Source organism: Vitis riparia, chromosome 1 (assembly GCF_004353265.1).
Source record: "Vitis riparia cultivar Riparia Gloire de Montpellier isolate 1030 chromosome 1, EGFV_Vit.rip_1.0, whole genome shotgun sequence".
In the NCBI taxonomy this organism is placed as follows: Eukaryota; Viridiplantae; Streptophyta; class Magnoliopsida; order Vitales; family Vitaceae; genus Vitis; species Vitis riparia.
In genome coordinates this window covers 4622352-4638038 of record NC_048431.1, presented here as the reverse complement: position 1 = coordinate 4638038, position 15687 = coordinate 4622352, and the positions used below count along the sequence as shown (strand labels likewise).

Here is a 15687-nt window from a genome sequence, read left to right as displayed (position 1 = left end):
TATGTATTTAGTTGAGTTCTGTTTTAATGGGGCCAGTTTGATTTTATCACCATAGTCAAGCTGAGTTCTATTTTAATCGAAATTGTTTCTATTCAGTTGCTTTTTCCTAGCTATTGATCGATATGCCTTTTATTTTTTTACTTTTTTTTCTCTTCATGTCAAAATAAAAGGAGCCATAGCCAGGCCTTAATGGGCCATTCAAGATTTTAAAGTATCTCAGCATACCATTTAATTGGTGTTTTAATTTTTACTCAAAATTGCATTGCCCATTGAAGGATGCTAAACCATTTTAACAAAGAATCACTGGCTATATAAGCATTTTTTCAGTTTGATATCCATGATTTCAGACCCGCTCATAATTTGGATGACTAATAGGTCATACAAGAACTAGTACCAAAAAAACAAAACAAAAAACAAGAATAATTTCTCTCTTGCTCATTGGCAAACAGTCCCCTCTCTAGAACCCAAACTTCGATCATTGCTTGAGAATACATTGCCTGCCCAGCCACTGAAACCACAACATGGCTCAAGCTTCCCCATTTCTTCACATATCCTGCAAGTTTTCCATTCACTTACGAAACCTTTCTTGCAGCTGCTTGACCCACTTAAGTTTCTTCACCCAGGCTTCATTTGATGTCACACTCTCAAATCAAACTGCCCTTGATAGAAATCTCCTGACTCCATCACTAGATTCACTACCAATTCCACCATGAATTTTACACTGTTCATCGCATCTTCATGCAATGCCTCTCCTACCACATCACTGCATTCCTCCCAAATCAATGAAACTTTGCTTTCAATGCCTTCTTCACCGCTTTGTTACTCAAACTCGTCAGCCAAATTTACTTGGTATGGAAGTCTCCTTCCAAGATCATGGGGTGCGGCCAAGCCTTTCACGTCTTGCAACATATGCAAGACCCTGTATCTAGGATTTGTTGCCTCTCTCCAATTCCCCTCAGTCAGCCTGATAACCTCAAATTGAGCTCTCTCACTGAGGTTTTTTGTTTCTCATTGATCAATCCTGAAAAATAAGCATTTGCAGCATGAGTAGCCACTTGTCTCACTGCATCTGTGAGCGCATTTCCTATAGCAACACCCCTCAAATTCACGTGCTGTGACTGGTAATGGTGCATTCTTTTTGTCCAAAATATAGTACCCAATTGCTGGAACATATTTCCCTGCATAGCACCCCCCCATAACATAAATTGAGCGAGATCTAAACGATGGGTCTAATTCAAAGAATGAACTTATGGCAGTAAATAGATGCGAGGCAACAGAATATTGATCTATTGGGATTTCTTTTGGTGAGGAAGCAATGCTAAATCCTGTTCCTATTGGATTATCAAGAAAAAGTAGGCCATTCCATGCACTCAAATTGGGCTCAAGTTGAAGGTAGTATTTGCTAGAATTTAAGTGCCAAGGAAGTTGCCAATCATGGAGGAGCAACCCAGCCACCTTGGAGCCAAATTTGAAGTGGGGTTTTGGGGAGAGATGAAATGAGGTTCCGGGCTTCATAGAAGGTAGAACATGGCTGAATTGGTGGTGGGATTGACTGGGAAGCAGCCTGATCTTGTGGGGAGGGGAAGGGTTGAAGTGGGAAGTGATTTGGTATGAAAACCGAGGAGGAAGGAAAAGAGGAGGAGCTTGATCAAATTGCATACTGTTGACTCCCATCACTCTGTATGAGGATTTAGTGATAGTGGTCTGGCATGGTTTACTTTATAACATAAAGCCTATTGCTGAATTGGCCCATGATAACGACAGATGAAGAAAAGGATGCAGGTCAAGCTGACCACCGAGCTATCTTTACAACCTTTCAATGCTTTCCTCAAATCACCACTCAATAGAAATAATACTGCCTCTCAGATAATGAGCAGTGCTGAAAAGTTTAGGATCTTAATCATGAGTGTTCTTTTGTAATGCTTAATTCCTTTAAGGTTCAAACCTCTCTTGCACTACGTGAATAGAGAAGGTTGTCAGGTTGCACTGTCTTCTCCAAAGTGCCACCACTTTTTTTGCACAACTTTGTGTTGTAGAACTCCACTACTTCTAAAAACTAGGATTTGAAGTTTTCCTTTTCACTAGAACTCAGAATACAGACCGCTATTCAAAAAGAGAGTCCACCTGACAAGTAGATTCCAGTGTTTAAGTAGGGCTAAAAGCAAGAAGGGGCAGGTGGTCCGGCATAGGAAATTGGTTAGCTGAAAATGGGGAATTGAAGTACAAGGAAGGAAAATTTTTATGAGCTCGCAAACTTGCAGGTTCAGGGCGCCATTCTATATTATCACCCACTGAATGTAGAGGATTGAATCCTTTTCTTCTAATAAACTTACCGATGATGGCTAGTAAAGAAAAATTGTAGCTATGCAGTGGGGAACTTCAATTTTTTATACAGCCTCAAAATATTTAATCACATTGCGATAAAAAAAACAATAGAAACAATGTAGAGTACACAAAAAATCAGAAATTGATGTCATTGAGTTTATTGCATGATAAGCTTGCAGTCATTTCCAATGAGATTGTACAAAATCTCAAAATTATTTTTTGGATATTACTTCTAAATTTTCATAAAAAATTGAAGTGCTCATTAGTGTAATTTTATGAGGTTCTATGCAGTGAGATATCTGGAAATTTTAGTAAACAACAACTTGCTGCATAAGCATTTATTCAATGAAACATCCATGATTCCATACCTGCCCATAATTTGGGTCTCTAACAGGTTATACATAAAAACCATTACCAGTTGAAAAACTAGATGGATTAGCCTCTTGCTCATTGGCAAACAATCCCCTCTCCAAAACCCAGTCTTCAATCATTATCTGAGAATTCACCGACTGGTCAGCAGGCACAAGGTGCCCAGCCCCTGAAACCACAACATGGCTCAAGTTTCCCCATTTTTGCACATACCCTGCAAGCTCTCCCTTCACTTTCCAAACCTTTCTCTCAGCTGCTTGAAACTTATCAATCCCTTCCCACTTCATTGTCTTCAACCAAGCCTCAGTCGATACCACACCATCTCTCAAATCGAACTGCCCCTGGTATAACAACACCTTGCTCTTCTTCACCAGCAATTCTACCATGAATTTCACGCTCTTCATCACATCTTCATGCAATGCTTCTCCCACCACATCACTGCAGTCCTCCCAAGCTATTGACACATTTGCTCCCAAAGCCTTCTTCACCCCTTCGCTACTCAAAAACTCACCAACCAATTCGAATTCATAAGGAACTTTCCTTGTAAGATCATATAGTGTGGCTAGGCCTGTCATATCTTGCAACATATTCAAGACCCTGTTTCTTGCATTTGTTGCCTCACTCCAATTACCCTCCTTAATCAACTTTACGGCCTCCAACTGAGCTTTTTCCAGCTGGGTTTTCTGTTTCCCATTGATCAATCCTGAAAAATAAGCACTCGCAGCATGAGTAGCCACTTGTCTCACTGGGTCTGTCAACCCATTCCCTATAGCCACACCCCTTAAATTTACGCCTTGAGACTCTGACAACTGTGCATTTTTCTTTAAAATGTAATACCCAATTGCAGGAACATACTTTCCTGCATAGCTCTCTCCTGTAATATAAATTGAGCGAGATTTAAATAATGGGTCTAATTCAATAAATGACCTTATGGCAAAGAACAGATGCTTGGCAACAGAATATTGATCTGTTGGAATTTCTTTAGGTGATGAAGCAATACTGAATCCCGTTCCTATCGGATTGTCAAGAAAAAGTAGGCCAAATATGCGGTTCCATGCACCCAAATTGGGTTCAAGTTGAAGGTGTTTGTCACGATTCAGGCGCCAAGGGCCAAGCTCAAGGAAGTTACCGATCATGGAGGAGCAGCCAGGGCCACCTTGGAGCCAAATCACAAGTGGGGTTTGGGTGAGATGTGATATGGGGTTCTGTGCTTCATAGAAGGTGTAGAACATGGCTGAATTGGTGGTGGGATTGACAGGGAGGTAGCCAGATTTTGTGGGAAGAGGAAGCGTTGAAGTGGGTGGTGATTTGGCATGAAAGCAGGGAAGGAAATAGAGGAGGAGGAGGAGGAGGAGCTTGATCAAGTTGGACGTTATTGACTCCATCGCTGTGTGAGAGAGGATTCAGAGATGAGTGGTTTGGCAGGGCTCATTTATTGATATAAAGTCCATTGAACTGACACATTTATGACAAGAGAAAAAGAATCTCTTTGGGCGTCTTGACAAAAGCAGCTGACAAAAATGTCGTTTTCCCGCCAGTCGTATTGGATAACCTTCTCTCAGTCCTCCCTCCCTAATCCTGCAATTTCCAGAGTTCCTGTTCATTCAACTTCGAATCTGGGCAAAAGGTATCATTCCATCTTTGATGGTGTCATTTAAGAATCAACTCAGTATGTTTGGTCTCTTAACGCTCTCTCAAATCAAGATAATAAATGTTCACTCCCCACACGAATTAGCAAAACATCAGGTTAGTAAAGACATGATGGAATCACCCTATAAATTTTCCAGGTCATCATAAGACATCAGATATGGTCAACAGAAGTAATTTGATGCACCCTGCTATATGGATGAAGCAAATATATTTAACTGAGTCAATCCTTTTTCTGCAATTTGCACTTACCTGTAATAGCAGCTCACTGCACTGACCAAGGAACTAAATCCCGGGAAACTGATATTTGACAAGCCAGTCTCTCATCATTCAATCCAACACCCCATTTTCTTCTTCCTTTGTATGGGGTTTTGAGACTATGGTCTTCCTAAATACTCCCTAAATTTTAAGCTTATGGGTTTCCTAAATACTCGATGAAAATCAGGGCATGGATCACTCCCATCATGACTTCTCACCCGTCTAGGAGAATGGGCATTTTCTCTGCAACTACTCCTTTCTCAACAATTCACAGGATTATAGACCGTCCAACTGCAACCAATTAGCCCCCAAAAAAATATAATGTCCCATCGGTATTAGAAGTTAATACATTATCTCCTCATTGTATGGTATTAGGGATCAACAAGAACCGAGCTTGAAGTATTGATACATCAAAATGATGAATGGGCAAACATAATATTCCATAAGATTGTTACAGATCTTGTACATCTAAGGGCTACATTGATTTGGCTGATGACTCAGTCTTGCCCTCCAACTAACCCATGACAATTCTTAAATGCTTGCCTTGATTCAATTTCAAGTAGTTGAGACTTAATAGAAATAATATATACCCACCGACAAGGAGATCAATATTCCTACTTTTTATCCTATAACACCACATAGTACAAGAATAAGCAAGAGATAAGTAGATTCACATGTTAGATGCCTTGAGGAGGTTCTGGGTTTTTGAATTTGAGGTTGATTGAAGCCTTGAGGGAATGAGCATAAAGCACTCAATACTCCTCAAGTCCTCTCATTTTCAGGAAATATCTTTTCAGTGCTTTATATTTCTCATAAAACTAAAAAAGGAACCCATGGAAGCTTTCTCAACCCAACACCATGCTGCTGTCTAGCTTACTTGTAGGCAAGGCAGCAAACCCAGGAAGTCTAGAGTTTAAATGCTCATAAACTCGTAAGCATTAGCTCAAGTCAATTATTTTTCACGCTTAACCAAAACTCTAGAAGGAAATCATTTTCATTTTTTGGTTTATGAGAAAGATTCGCATCCTTTCAAGGTTTTAAGAAGTTTACTAAAGAGCACAGTAATGCAAACAAGAGATTAATCTTATGATTTTTTTTTTATATCCATAAAAATCTTTAGGAGATTTTGTGAGTTATTTTCCACACTTTATCTCTAATTTTTTAAGAGGAATTTAAAAATAAAAATATGAGCCAAAAAGAATGAATACATATCCACTCCGCATAAGGTTTTTCTTAAACTTCGAAAGTTCTTACATTTTCATCTAAATTATAGTACTTATTGAGGAAATATTTCAAGTTGAGATGCACCCATCGATCTAACGATATTAATAAATAACAAGTGGGTAGATGGATATTTATTCAATGCTATCCATAATTTCAGACCTACTCATAATTTGAATTTCGAACAGATCACACAAGGTCCAGGGACACGAGAACGAGAAGATTAATTTCTCTCTTGCTCATTGCCAAACAATCCCCTCTCCAAAACCCAATCTTCTATCATGATCTGAGAATTCACTGGCTGGTCAGCAGGCACAAGGTGTCCAGCCCCTGAAACCACAACATGGCTCAAGCTCCCCCATTTCTGCACATACCCTGCAAGCTCTCCCTTCACTTCCCAAACCTTCCTCTCAGCCGCTTGAAATTTATCAATCCCCTCCCACTTCATGCTCTTCATCCAAGCTTCGGTTGATACCACTCCATCTCTCAAATCGAACTGCCCCTGGTACAACAACACCTTGCTCTTCTTCACCAGCAATTCTACCATGAATTTCACGCTCTTCATCACATCTTCATGCAATGCTTCTCCCACCACATCACTGCAGTCCTCCCAAGCTATTGACACATTTGCTCCCAAAGCCTTCTTCACCCCTTCGCTGCTCAAAAACTCACCAACCAATTCCAATTCATAAGGAACTTTCCTTGTAAGATCATATAGTGTGGCTAGGCCTGTCATATCTTGCAACATATTCAAGACCCTATTTCTTGCATTTGTTGCCTCACTCCAATTACCCTCCTTAATCAACTTAACGGCCTCCAACTGAGCTTTTTCCAGCTGGGTTTTCTGTTTCCCATTGATCAATCCTGAAAAATAAGCACTCGCAGCATGAGTAGCCACTTGTCTCACTGGGTCTGTCAGCCCATTCCCTATAGCAACACCCCTTAAATTCACACGCTGAGACTCTGGTAACCGTGAGTTTTTCTTCAAAATGTGGAACCCAATTGCTGGAACATACTTTCCTGCATAGCTCTCCCCTGTAATATAAATTGAGCGAGATTTGAATAATGGGTCTAATTCAATAAATGACCTTATGGCAAAGAATAGATGCTTGGCAACAGAATATTGATCTGTTGGGATTTCTTTAGGTGAAGAAGCAACACTGAATCCCGTTCCTACTGGATTATCAAGAAAAAGTAGGCCAAATATGCGGTTCCATGCACCCAAATTGGGTTCAAGTTGAAGGTGTTTGTCACGATTCAGGCGCCAAGGGCCAAGCTCAAAGAAGTTACCGATCATGGAGGAGCAGCCAGGGCCACCTTGGAGCCAAATCACAAGTGGGGTTTGGGTGAGAGGTGATATGGGGTTCTGTGCTTCATAGAAAGTGTAGAACATGGCTGAATTGGTGGTGGGATTGACAGGGAGGTAGCCAGATTTTGTGGGAAGAGGAAGTGTTGAAGCGGGTGGTGATTTGGTATGAAAGCAGGGAAGGAAATAGAGGAGGAGGAGGAGGAGCTTGATCAAGTTGGACGTCGTTGACTCCATCGCTGTGTGTGAGAGAGGATTCAGCAATGTCGTGTGGCAGTGCTCGTTTTAAAACGTAAGGTCCACTATTGAACTGACAGATGATGACAAAAGAAAGGTCGTCTCCCCGGCGGGCTTGACAAAAGCTGCTAATAACATTTTTCCACCCAATGGTATTGGAAAACTTGCTCTCATGTGCCATGTGAAAACAGGACTGCCTCCTCCCTCTCTAATCCTACAACATTCATAGTTTCCTTTGAATCTGGGCAAAAGATAGAGTCCATCTTTGATGCTGCCAGCTAGCTCAACTCTGTTGGTCACCTGACGCTCTCTATAATCAATATAATAAACGTTCACTCCCCAAAATAATTTAACAAAAATCAGGTTAAAAAAGATAGCGGAATTACCCTGAAAATTTTCCAAGTTGTCATCAGGTATAATCACCCAAAGTGCACTGCAATTTGATGCACCATTCTAAATGAATGAAGCAAATCTATTTACCTGAGTCATTCCTTCTTCTGCAATCAACTGAGCGAGTATCGTCACCTCTAATAGAACTCAGTGCACTGACAAAGGAACCAAATCCCAGGAAACTGATATTTGACAAACCAATCTCACTTATTCCAACCACCGACCCTTTTCTACCTTTCTTCTTCCTTTATGTGGGGGGTTTGAGGCTATGGGCTCCCTAAATACTCACCAAGTTTGAAGCCAATGGGCTTCCAAAATACTCAACGAAAATCAGGGCACGGATCACTCCCATCATGACTTCTCACCCGTCTAAAAGAGTGGGCATTTTCTCAGCAACTACTCCTTTCTCAACAATTCATAGGATTATAGTGTCCAACCAGAAAATAGGAAGATTGCTTTATTCTACGCATCTGAAAATGATTTTTCAGGATATGGTGCATTACTATCCTATACCTGTTCCTTTGGTATTAGAAGGTTTGAAACATCCATACATCACAAAAATGAATGGCAAACATGATAATCCATAAGATTTTCACATATGGCGTACATGTAAGTACCAAAAGGTATTAACATGTTTTAGTAAAAAATTAAAAATACAAAAAGAAAGCAAATTAGTATGCATCCAAGGGATACATTGATTTGGCTGATGACTCAGTCTAGCCCTCCTACTAAACTCTGGCTAGTCTTCAACACGTGCCTTGACTCAATTTCAAGTAGTTTAGACCAAATAAAAATGATACTACCTCACATAAGGATCAATATGCCAATTAATTATGTAAATTCAAGGTGGTATTGATTGGTCCTTTTAATTTCAAATAGTACTAGCATAAGTAAAAGGTGAGTAGATTCACATGTTAGATGCCTCATGGATCAGGACGACTTCGACATTTGAGGTTAATTGAACCCCTGTGGGTCATGACTTTGACTCTATGGGAAATGAGCATAAAGCACTCAGCTTCTCAGGCCAACACCATGCTGTTATCTACCTCAATTGTAAAGAGCACAACAAACCCAAGGAAGCCTACAGTCTAAACCTGTGAATCGAAAACTCCATCTACTGAAAAATTCAATGCACAACACCTTCTAGGTAAGTCCCAGAGAAGTCCATGAATTTTTACCTATCTCCATTCAAAAGCCAAAGAAAAAAAAAACTATTCACCATACAAGCATAAAAACTCCAACTAAATTGGCAACATAGTTAGCTCCAGATCAAGATATAACATCTGAGACTGGCCTATAAATATCTGAGAATGAAACTCTTACCATTCTTTCACTCTCTTTTATTGAGAACCCCTTTTCCTAATGTAGAATATCTGAAACTCAGTGGTACAATGAGATAACAAAATTTAGAAGCAGTTTTATATTTCACATATGTCATAGAGGGCACTGGCATCACTAAACTTTTCATTCTGTCGATTATCACCAAATATCTTCAAACATTTCATGAGTATCGTTTCATGTTGATATTAGTAAGAGGTTTTCCACTCATCCATGTGGTGGGAATTTGTACTCTTTGGCTAGCCACTTCCATCAAGTTGTCCAAGAGAGAGAAGGTGAGCCATGTATTGCTGAAAGCATGGAAAATAAAATGAGCGAAAAGAGTGATGGATTAGTAATTTGATGTTGTCTCTTTAACAAGCTTAACTCTCTAGCTTAGTGCATTCAGTTGACTTGATAAGAATTATTCCAGCAAATAAAACTGAAGTACTGATATATGATAAAAATTAAAGGACCAACATCATAATAATTTCATAAGTTAAAGATCTTGTACATTTTAGTTCAAAAATCAGATGTAACAAAAGTCCATATTTAGTTTTTAGAGAAAAAAGTAGAGCAGTTTAGCATGTGTATACCCAAGCAGTAGATTGATAACAAAGATTTTTGTTCCAAAGGTTGGCTTAGTGGGTCGGTCTTGCCATGAACTAACCTAATGACATTTTTTGTAAAGATTTCATCAAAAGCCAATTCCAAGTCGTAGCGACTAAATGGAAACAATTCATATTTCAAATAAAGAGGAAAACCAAAAAGGCTAGAGCACATCTTAATCATGAGTCTTTTTTTTTTAATAAGTAAATAAGAGAATAGATTAAAGAGAACTAGAAAAAGGCACATCCAAGTTCACACAGAGTATACAAAAAAGGCCTAAAGGCTAGCAAGAGAAGGAAGAGGAAAAGAAAATACAAACCACCCTCGTATAAAACTAGGTTGGGCCAAAGCAGCAAAAGTTGAACTTCTAGTCCCCCTTTCCTCCTAAGGGCCCAAACTGAGACCCGACCCATTTGAAAGGCCCACAGCCTCAACGGTCCCACTACTAGACCCAATACCTGTTGCAGTTCCCATCCTATCGCCTTGGGAAGAGATGCTACAGAGAAGTCAGCCTCCATCCTTTCAACTGCAGAAACTTTCCCTCCCCCTGTAGGGTTCCTCAAGTCTTCCAATGACACCTAGAAAGTTGCCTTTTTAGAGGACCCTCCTGCTCTCTCTATGGCAAGTGACCCAACTCACCTTCTTCTCCAGTCCCCCATCTACTGTAACTCAGAGAAGGCTCCACCTCACTCTACCAGGGAGGAATCTCCCACCACAACTAAACCACAAAAACAGAGGTACCCACCACCACCTGCAACGAACTTGGAATCTTTTGCCCTTTAATCCCAACCAGAACTCTGGCCCACTGCAGGTTCCTTCGATTCGCCATGTCTTCATCAACGGCCACAAAACTCCCACAAGCTTCTCCTAGACTTTTTAAAACAGGCTTTCCCCCAAAGATGCAAGGGGAAACCCCTGATTCTCACCCAAACTTCGCTTTTGTCCCTATCCTCCTTGAGACACCCAATCGAGGAGTTTCACCACTCCAAGAATAAACTTTTACCATTGAACCATTTCACACTCGAGTGAATCACCCTTTCAGCTTCACCAATGCCTTCAAACTCAAAAAGGATGAAGGGCCCTCCCAACAAAGCCAAATGGACCTTCCCTGCCAACTTCCAGCTAGACTGTGCCCATTTTCTCAAGACACTAAGGTCCGGGGGCTGCTCAGACAATTACACCACACCCCCCCCCCAATCTTCCTAGAAGGCTTCTTTTAAGAAATTCCTCATTTTTGTCTAGCACCTCCATTTCCACTTCAATCCATACAACATTACAATGCTCAGCAAAACTACATGACCTCACCTCTGCTACCAAACCTTTTTTCCTTTCATTGCCCTCACTGGGGGCCAATACCTTCCTGGAAGAAGCAAAAGGCTCCTCCTCTCTTCGCAGTGCAAGGCTGAGGAAACACCAAGACTTCTCAACTTTGTGAACAAAATCTTCCATCCCCTTAGAAAGCCTCTTCCTTTAGGAAACACCAAAGAAAACCTTTTTTCTTCCGTAGACCACACAGAGCAAAACAAAAGCCAGCCTACTCCATTGCTACGTAACTCTAACAAATAATATCTACCCCCTTCCACCTGATCCTTTCTGAAGGGTTCCCCATCCTTGATAATGCAACAAGTCTCCACCAACAAAGCCAAGCCCTTTCCACCAAACCTAATCCATGAAGAAAAGTTTGGACCCCTCTCACAAATTTTCCCAAGCACCTTCCCTTTAAGCTCCTTGATCGAAATAAGGTTTTTGAATCAACACTGAACCAACACTTACCACCAAGAGAATCCACCAATATTGAGAATCTTAATCACGAGTCTTGTTTTATGGAGATTAGTTCCCTTCAGGTTTAGACCTCATCTCGACTAGGTGAATAGAGAATGTCAGTCAGGTTGCATTATGTTCTCCAAAATCTCACCAACTATCTCTAAGGCATATTGTTCTAGAACATTATTTGTTTAGAAAACTAGGATTTAGAGTTCCCCCTTCCTTCACTAGAACTGAAACCCAGATAGTTATACCAGAGTCACTTGACATGTAGGCTCTATGGTAAGCAGGGATGAAACAAGTAACAAGAGACCCTTGGAGTTCTACATGAAAAATTAATTAACTCCGATAGGGAATTGAAGCACAAAGAATGGAGTATTTTATATTTATGAGCTAGATCCAAAGTGGCACCTCAAGAAAGAAATTTTGAACAAAAGTACAGCATTCCTTCCCACCAATAATTGTCATGGACACTACTACTTTGAATGCTATCCCTAGTTTCCTGCCATTAGATATTGGATATTCTTGGGTGACTAACTCTGCAACATCTTTATCAAAGCATTTCCCTTTTTTGACAACTAGCCAGGAGTGGCTAAAAATATTTATCCAGTTCTAACAAAATCTTGCATTGGTCCCTACAATAAGCTACACTTTAATTGCTTCTCCTTTTGAAACTAAAACCATTGTAAAGCAGGAATTCAGCACCCAGTCCACCTAATCGTCAAGTAGTTCTAAATCTCGATATCAACCATAATCCTGCAACAGGAAGTTTTAACTGTTGAAGTTGATCTTCTAGCCTGTTTTGGTACCATCTTATTCCAAACCCTAACAAAATTTTAGTATTACAGAATGCTATGCCAAACTAAAAACCCAACTTTCTTCTTTAGGAAGTCATTTTACTAGGGTCTGTTTGAATCTCATGAGGAAATTGAATGGCTATGCTATATTGCATACAATGGAAGATACAAGTTCATATTTCTAATACAGTGTTTCATAAAATGCACCATACTATTTCATCCTTATTAAATGTAGATGATGGAATCCATTTCCTCTAAAGCCTTGATGAGGATATATTTGTACAAAAAATATTTGTAACTATGCAATGGAACATTTCAGTTTTCTATGCAACCTCAAACCATGTGCTTACCTCACAACCACAAACAAATGAGAACATAAAATTCAAACAGAGAAAATAAAGAATAAAGAAGGAGTAACTAATTAACGTAATAGAGCTTACTGCATGATAAGCATATGGTGTTTTTCCTTGGCGCTCAAAGTGTTTAGCCATGATGCAGTACTCAATCGGACCCCATTCTTCCACTTCAAAGCAATTGCCAAGTGCAGTTTTATATAACTAAGGACAAACCAAAAACTCAAACATCACATCTACAACTCAAGAAAATCTATCAACCAAAAACCCACATTCCCTCTTAAATGTCTCCACAAACCTTAGTGGTGTCAGTCAACAGCTCGGTTCCAGATGGGAAGGACGCATAGAATTGGTCAGCTCTTGAGTAACCAGCTCTAGTTCTGCAATATCACAATACACACACACACACCAAGAATCAAAACCCGGGCAGATTCCTGAGTTGTACATTCGTTTGAGTAGTAAAACTTACGTATTGTTGGTATAGGCATAGGCTATGACAGCAGTGAAGCAATAAAATCCAGTATAGGACACTAGCCTCCTGAATTTTTGAATCTTCAATATTTCTGTGAAACCATCATAGAGCCTCATGATTGATAATCACATTATTTTCCTGGTAATCAAAATATGTAAACTGTTGTCACTGGGATATTGGATCGAATAGTTCATGTGCATGAAGATTTTATTCATAAAAAGGGAAAAACTTAAAGTTGTTGGATCTTCACTTCTTTAATCAATGTGAAGATTTGAAAATTTCCGTTCATTGGACTTTCTTATGTTTTCCCATCACTTTAATACAAAGCTTCCCCTTTGCTAAAGAAACCCAGTATAGAGTGTAATTTCAAGTTTGGATTGAAAATTTTAGAAAACTTCCAGACAGCAGATGCCACAAATCAATGGGCAAAAATGATTTGGAGCCAAATTTCCACAAATCTTGTCAGAAGTATGTGATTCTGGAAATGTTTTTGAGATTTCATAGCATTGAATGACATAGAGAATATTGACAAAGATGAATAACAATGTCGAATCGGGAACATGGTTCTACCAATCCTGCCCAAAGGGTAAATCTGATACACTTTCCCAACACAGTGAGTAACACTGTGGAGAAGGAGAAAATAAAGTTAGTGAAATGAACTTCTCCTTGTCAGCTTTCTATGTTAATAAACATCACATAGAAATCATAACAAATGAGGTGTTGGGAGATAAAAAAGAATTAATAACACAATAATGAAAAATAATTTAAATTAAGCAAAATTGGATTGATCATTGAAATGAAGTTATCTTTAAGAATAATATTAAATTTAACAATATAAATCATTTATTCTGATTTTTTTATTATTATTCATGTGATGTAAAAATGGCAACCCATTCCTCTTTAGGGTATATTTTTGAATGCCAAAACAAACAATGAGACTGAGAAAACTTCATGCTTGTGAACACTAAAATTCACTCTTACAAGATTCACCTCCATTCTCATTGTTACTTCCATGTATCAAACACACTCTGATATGGCTATTAATTGGAAATATATACTTATAAGAAAATTATATTTTATCAACCATGAAGAGGAGTATTTTATCAACCATACTTCACAAATCAAAAAGAAAAACCAATTTTGATCCAAAACTAGCTTGTCACATTCTAAAACTAGAGTAAGATGTAAGGTAGCTGTGATGAAGATACAGCTGAACTTAACAAGCGTCAAAAGAAAAAGAAAAAAGAAAACAAAAGGTAACCCAAACTCCATCCTGACATCCTGGAAGGTCCAGTTCATCAGGCCCACATTAGGACTATGAAAGGTCATAACTCTTAAGCAAAGCAAAGTTCCCAACCGTGTGGTGCTAAAATGGGAGATTTCACTACCACGGGCAAACATGAGATTTACTTTCTAGGTCTGCCATGTTTTTGGATTTCGATGAAGCATTGATGCAGTAGATTAGTCAGCACTATGTCCAACAAGAATCATTTATCAATGAAGTTACCATTTTCTTTATTGACTTGATTTACATGTTAATGAGATTAATCCTTCAGTCAGTAATTGTTTTCCAAATTTTAGATATGGGTAAATAAGAAGTCCCTTAGATTTCTATTGCTTTAATTTCTAAAAGAAAATAAATTTTTCAGGATTCATTTTCTGATTTCTGTTTTTCTCAACATATTAAATAGTAAAAAACCGATTACAAATTCTGCTTTCTTTCTTTTCCTACGATCTATCCAAAACCAACTACAGGGAGATTAAATTTTGAAAACCAAAAAACCCTAGAAATTTGATAAGGCGCACGAGAGAGATTACTCACCGAAAAATTGCCGGATGTGGAGGCTCAATTAACGTGGTGTAGACTTGCAGTCGATCGCTGCAAAAGAAGTTTTCGAGTTTCGAGTGAAAAAAGATACAATTTTTTTATTGTTCTCTACTGCGCGGACAACGAAAAATTTGGTTTAATTTCCAAAGAAATAGATAGATAGAAATTTCGACTCAACTAAGTAGAGCATTACGAGTACATTGCATTCTAAATAGTAAATAATGAAAAGATTGTACTAAAAATTCTGGTTTCTCCCTGCTTTTCTTTTTTCTTGACATTTTCTTGACAACCAAATAAATATAGAGAAAATTTTTGTGAAACCTAGAAAACCCTATAATTCCAGAAAAAGAATAAAGCACTCACCAAAAAAATCGCCAAACGTGGTCACCTGATGATGGGCCGAGAGGCGGGAGGGAGACGTTGCTATAAACTAGTTTAGCACTGCGTTCTTTCGCTAATTAGATGTCGCCACGTCCAAATCAAGAGCTGGTCCCGCAGCCAACACCAGATCATGAAAGAAGTGAAAATGATAAAAATTTAACTTTATTTAAAATATATATATATTAATTAATAAATTAATTTTAAATATTTCTTCAAATTTATTCAATTTATTTGAATTATTTTATATGAAATTAAATCATTTGTTAGTTTTTTTTATCAATTTTAGTTATATTTGATAATCTTTCATATATATATATATATATATATATATATATATATATATATTTTAAATAAAGTTAAATAAGATAATTTTTATCATTTTCAGTTCTTTCATGATCTGGTATTGGCTGCGA

General features: G+C 38.6%; 3 protein-coding genes and 1 pseudogene across 4 annotated transcripts; all 4 read right to left on the bottom strand.

The window, feature by feature from the left end:
• Positions 1-309: 309 nt before the first annotated feature.
• Positions 310-1753, bottom strand: LOC117914795 (annotated as a pseudogene).
• Positions 1754-2631: 878 nt separating this feature from the next.
• LOC117925683 (serine carboxypeptidase-like 50) lies at positions 2632-4719 on the bottom strand. Its single transcript, XM_034844753.1, has one exon. The coding sequence runs from the start codon at positions 4077-4079 to the stop codon at positions 2721-2723; it is 1359 nt and encodes a 452-aa protein (XP_034700644.1). The 5' UTR covers positions 4080-4719; the 3' UTR covers positions 2632-2720.
• Positions 4720-5800: 1081 nt separating this feature from the next.
• On the bottom strand, positions 5801-8215 carry LOC117919454 (serine carboxypeptidase-like 50). Its single transcript, XM_034836664.1, has 2 exons — positions 7750-8215; positions 5801-7673 (listed from the first exon to the last, which is right to left on the bottom strand). Exon 2 carries the CDS (start codon positions 7361-7363, stop codon positions 6044-6046), a length of 1320 nt encoding a protein of 439 aa, XP_034692555.1. The 5' UTR covers positions 7364-7673; positions 7750-8215; the 3' UTR covers positions 5801-6043.
• A 725-nt stretch (positions 8216-8940) lies between these two features.
• LOC117919464 lies at positions 8941-15379 on the bottom strand. Of its 2 annotated transcripts, XM_034836674.1 has the most exons (6): positions 15257-15379; positions 14888-14944; positions 13063-13203; positions 12892-12973; positions 12681-12797; positions 8941-9381 (listed from the first exon to the last, which is right to left on the bottom strand). In XM_034836674.1, the coding sequence occupies exons 3-6, from the start codon at positions 13179-13181 to the stop codon at positions 9331-9333; spliced, it is 369 nt and encodes a 122-aa protein (XP_034692565.1). In that variant the 5' UTR covers positions 13182-13203; positions 14888-14944; positions 15257-15379; the 3' UTR covers positions 8941-9330. The 2 variants fall into 2 exon arrangements, with proteins under 2 accessions (XP_034692565.1, XP_034692568.1); XM_034836677.1 differs by lacking the exon at positions 15257-15379 and having other exon boundaries at positions 14888-15050.
• Positions 15380-15687: the final 308 nt, after the last annotated feature.